The sequence below is a fragment of the Orussus abietinus genome, unplaced genomic scaffold (genome assembly GCF_000612105.2).
Source record: "Orussus abietinus isolate OABI.00-Male unplaced genomic scaffold, Oabi_2.0 scaffold1307, whole genome shotgun sequence".
NCBI lineage: Eukaryota > Metazoa > Arthropoda > Insecta > Hymenoptera > Orussidae > Orussus > Orussus abietinus.
The window spans coordinates 2,188-7,195 of NW_019395447.1; the positions used below are offsets into that span (position 1 = coordinate 2,188).

Below are 5,008 nucleotides of genomic sequence, written 5' to 3' on the forward strand. Positions count from 1 at the left end.
GTAAATTGTCGGGGCTCGAAAAATATGTGATAATACGACACCGAATTTACGTGCGACCCCAAAATTCGGGGCCGAAATGGGCGACATACAGAGATAGAGAGGAGGAGCGACGGGATTTATTTTGTAGTCGGTGACTTTCGTGATTGCGCAATCGCTTCCAAATTTAGGAAGTCACTTCGAGAGGCTTTATTACTCGGGACTACTCCGTACTGCCAGAGTAAATAGTATATATAATAATTCGTAGGTAATTAAATTAAAGGACGAAAGGAAATGCAAAACCGGTCGGAAAGTTCCCATTAATGATATTAAACGTTAGATTGTACTTGTTCGCAAGAACGACGCGAAACAATGGTATCGGAGTCCGAACGAGAGGGTCTAGGGTAACCCGAGGTGCGAATTTCTTTTTCGTCTTGCTTTTACGCACAGGAGTTCTATACAGTGCCCTTTGGCACCTAGAGGTAGTCACGTACGTTCCGTTCCCTGTACAGACAATCTGCGATAAATATTTTTCGGGCCCGAGTAACAGGTTCTTATCTTAGCACAAAATTAACGACATTGACGCGCGACTGCCGATCGATCTCGTGATGGTTTCCTGAGGGAAATATTCGTTATGGCTCGTGTCCACGTGCGAGTAAAACTTGCGAGAGGTGCTCTCGGAGAGTACTTGCCATCGTCTACACGGTTTTGTAATTGATCTTCCGCAAGGATTTGCACTCTCCTAGAGCATCCGCTTGATTGTAGAAGTCGAAAAGTTGCGCAAGTCAATTTCGAATCGCTCCCGAAATTCTGGCTGCAAGTTGGGAGTGGTATTTGTTTTGGATGTTTCGTTGTATGACACTTTCAACACCGAATATCTCACATTTTTGAATGAAATTGCAACAAGTTTATGACTATCGTGTACATGGCAAAGCAAGTCTTCTTGCAAGAATTTGCTACAAGCAAATTTATTACAAGTGTACCCGAAAAACTTGCGAGAGGTGCTCTCTCAGAGTATTTGCCATCGTGTACACGGTTTTGCTATTGAACTTCCGCAAGGATTTGCACTCTCCTAGCGCATCCGCTTGATTGTAGAAATCGAAAAGTTGCGCAAATCGATTTCGAATTGCTCCCGAAATTCTTGCTGCAAATTACGAACGGTATTTGTTTCGTATGTTTCGTTGTATGACACTTTCAACACCGAAAATCTCACATTTGAGAGAAATTGCTGCAAGTTTGTGACTACACTGAGAAAAATGAGGTACTTGAAATCAACTAAAAGTGCCTACTCAAAACTAGAATAGTTGACAAGTGAAATTTTGGTTGAAACAATTATTTCTTTACGGGAATTAAAAGTGAAATACTTTCAACTAAACAAAAAATGTATAAATAAGTAATAGTCTACTAGGTTCATATGTGCCCATAATTATGAAAGTGGTCTAAGTCATATATTTTTTGTTTCGAAATTACATTGAATTAATTTCGTTTGAAATAATATGGCGTGAAATAACTGATAAACTCATTTTTTTATAATTTTGACTTAGACCACTTTCATAATTATGGGCACATATATGACTAAAATTGATTCGCCTCCAGTTGTACATTTTTCTCACAGTACCGTGTACACGACAAAGCAAGTCTTGCAAGAATTTGCTAGAGCGAAATTTCTTGCAAATTTATTAGTAGTGTACCCGCAAATTCAAGCTGCTCTAGCAAGAAATGTCGCGTTACTTGCACATGGACACGAGCCATTATGTGATAATTCACGGTGAAGGGTCGCAGGATTACGATCGGCCGCGCCCGTTCTTGTCGATAACGTTATAAACAACGTATGCCGTCTGAAAAAAAGTGCTCTTGTAACTAAAGTCTTAGCGCGAGACTTTTAAGTAATTAAACAAGGGGAGAAAGGTAAACGCGTTAGCAGCAGAAAGTAACGCACTCGCTCCGAGATAAGCCTCTGTACCTAACGTGAACATTATTTCGGTGAACGTCGAAATTACAGACTCTAGGTATTGATATTACGGACATTATATATTGCATTATATTGCTGTATGCAAAATATGGTTACTGTACAATAAATGTTAAGATGTAAGCTCAGGATTTTCCTTTCCGCGAGGGACTGCGGATAAGTCCTACGCGTTTTGGCCTCTTCTAAACGCAATTGGGCTTCTTCCGAGAGTCACGTTTGTATGCCGATTGAATGACGATACGCGCAGCTTTTTTACAGAGCGATATATTTTTCGAAAACAGAAAGTGTCGGTTAAAAGTATTACACGGTAACTGATGGTAATACGTTAGTGACTCCGGGTCGGGATCGTGAGCTCCCGCCCGAAATGGTTGTACAGTTCTTCCTATTAACACATATACATACATATTACACAATATACATATTACATAATATACATATATAAATTGTGCCACGAGATCTTTCCTTAGGCTCGCTCGCAGACCTTAAGAGAAAAATCGCCAACGCACGTTTCAAACGTCGAAGATTTACGATGTGTTTTCTCCTTACTTGTGCCACTTTTGTCCAAAGAATAAAAAAAAAAAAAAAAGAAGAAGAAGTGTCCTTAAGTCTCTATGTAATAAATATATTTCTCGCAGCGCGGACACCTGGTCTTATCCGAAATAAGAAGGTACGAGACTTTTTTTGAGTCGGACTAGCAAGTAATAAAGTCGTATCGTAGCACTCGGTTGAACGGGCATGCGTTAGAAACGCAAATAGAATGCAAATTGATAACAAATACTAATTTTTCGTGAAGCCGGGACTGGTGTAGTAGACTCGGTAGTAAAGCGTTTTACTTCGCCAAAGGGAGTACGAGTTGTCGAATTTAAGGAGATAGACACCCTGAAAGCAGACGTTTAGTTGTTAATACTTGTTTCGAATTGTCGACAGTTTTGCAGAATCAAGGGGCGAGGTGAATAATTCGATTACCTGACCGGGGTACTGATGACTGCCAGCGTACACCTCCTCCTGCGAGTCTCTCCTGAACACCTATGACGGTAAATTATTAATAGAAATATTTTTCAATCACCTTTAACTAACTTAAATGCTTTCATACATACAGGTACTATCACACTGATAGGCGGCGAGGTACTTTTGTACTCTGACCGCGTATTGCCATTTATTGCCCCGGTTTCTAAGTCTTCTCGAGAATCGTAGTCCTCATCCTCTTCGTCTTCGTCCTCCGACTCACTGATGTGGACCGAAACTTGAGTAGTATCCGGTTTGGACCATTCGAAGTAAACTCCGAAGCCAATGTCGTAGCCATCGGTAGCGAATTCCCAAAACAGACAGGAGCCGTTTTCATGGGTTGGTACCCTAACGGTAACAGTTTCTCCATGGCCGACCTTAATAATAGCATCTCCAGCTTCCCTTCTAATGGTATTCTTAAATTCCTCTACACCTTTCGTAGTCCACATTTCAGCCGTTGAAATGGGGGGCCAGTCTTGCTGTAAGTCATCCGAATCATCTTCGTTCAACGGAGTAGTCTCGTTTGACTCTAGGGTATTTTTATCGCTATCCTTGTTGATATTTTCAGGCAGGAGATCTTTGTTTTCTGATTCTTGTTCCTCGATAACTAATTGGTTCTGATGTAATTGCTGCATATACTGATGATAATGTTGCTCCTGTAGCTGACGAATAAGAACACCTTGTTGTTCGGGATTGCCAGGATATTGTTGTTCTGCGTATGCTTTAAACTGATAATATGTCTGTTGGTTCAGTGCTTCTTGAATCAGTCTCCTCTGATGTTCCTGCCTCAGTCTTTCTTCTTCAACTTTCTTCCTTTCCTCCTCGAGCTCCCTCAACCTCTTCCGTTCTTCTATTAATCTAGCTTCTTCCTCCTGCTTCAATCTTTGTTTCTCTTCGATATCCCTCTTCTGAGCCTCCACGACCGTCTTAAAAAGAGGACACAATTTATCCAATAAAACTATAAAGCCTTCCATTGCTTGTTCCTTTGAAATGTCTCCTAGATTTTGCCATGCTAACCGCCTGTCCCTACCAATTACGTCTAAAACGCCCAAAGGCGGGGCATTTTCGGGGGTGCACTTCCCATGCATTACTTGTTGAGTGAAGGCGACTAATTTCAATTTGTCTTCGTACGAGAGATGTACAGCCTTCCCCTCTTTTTCTGTCAATATAAAAATACTTGATTAAACAACTTGCAAAGATAACGTTAACTGGAGCGATCGAACCGATTCTCAAAAAACCACTCCGCGTTGCACTTTTCACCCCGTTAAACTGAATTTGAATTTCAAGAGACTATGTGCCACCATCAGAACGCATGAACAATTAAATTACAAAACTAAATACTAACGAAAGCAACTTACAATGAGGCACTGTCAGTAACTGACAGTATTAATTTAAATCACAACAAACATGTACAGGGTGAGCCCAAGTTTTGACAGGTGATCTCGATTGAGCAAATAAGCGGTAATGCTCATTTATTTAAAAAAAAACTCAAGCATGATGATTCGACTTACATAACGAAGTCTTAAATTACACGTCATGAAGTGCAAAGCAAAGTACTTCGGCTACGAAATATAATATTCAGTAAGATTCTCGAACTGTCACCGATTCGGTTAGCTCACCTTTGTAGAAATTAAGGGCGATTTTATAGAGTTCTTTCGTTTCGAAGCCTGACAAGTGAGGCTCGAAAACATTTTCGTTTCTTGTGCCATCTTCGTTTTTCGTCGGTCGTGGTGACGACAGTTTTAACTTCTCTAAATCTTCCTCAACCGCGGAGATCTCTCCATTCATGGTCGCCATTTGCAATCTTCTCCACGTCAGTGAGCAGAGCTGCCAACCAAGTACATACGTTTTTCCGACGAGAAAATTCTACCTGTGAGACCAGAGAGAAGATGAGAGTAGCCACGCCCTCTACTTCGTAACAATTGCGTAGTGCTGCCCTCTCGGTAGCTGAAGCACCGAAAAGCGCATTACGTAGAGTCCAGCAGAGATGAGTTGGGAGATTGCTCACGGGCAGGGTAGAGTTCTAAATCCAGTAAGTTACGTCAGAAACGAAGAGAA

General features: G+C 41.1%; 1 protein-coding gene across 1 annotated transcript; it reads right to left on the reverse strand.

Moving 5' to 3' along the window:
* Positions 1-1,988: 1,988 nt before the first annotated feature.
* LOC105700123 (Golgi resident protein GCP60) lies at positions 1,989-4,747 on the reverse strand. Its single transcript, XM_012425732.2, has 4 exons — positions 4,570-4,747; positions 3,043-4,109; positions 2,912-2,971; positions 1,989-2,824 (listed from the first exon to the last, which is right to left on the reverse strand). The coding sequence occupies exons 1-4, from the start codon at positions 4,745-4,747 to the stop codon at positions 2,723-2,725; spliced, it is 1,407 nt and encodes a 468-aa protein (XP_012281155.1). The 3' UTR covers positions 1,989-2,722.
* Between the last annotated feature and the right edge of the window lie 261 nt (positions 4,748-5,008).

Bases quoted from the DNA above. Each gene is read 5' to 3' on its own strand.
- LOC105700123 (XM_012425732.2), bottom strand. From the start codon at position 4,747: ATGGCGACCATGAATGGAGAGATCTCCGCGGTTGAGGAAGATTTAGAG. The intron at 2,972-3,042 runs GTATGTATGAAA...TTACCGTCATAG, and splicing joins CTATCAGTGTGATAGTACCT to GTGTTCAGGAGAGACTCGCA. The intron at 2,825-2,911 runs GTAATCGAATTA...GTCTGCTTTCAG, and splicing joins GTCATCAGTACCCCGGTCAG to GGTGTCTATCTCCTTAAATT.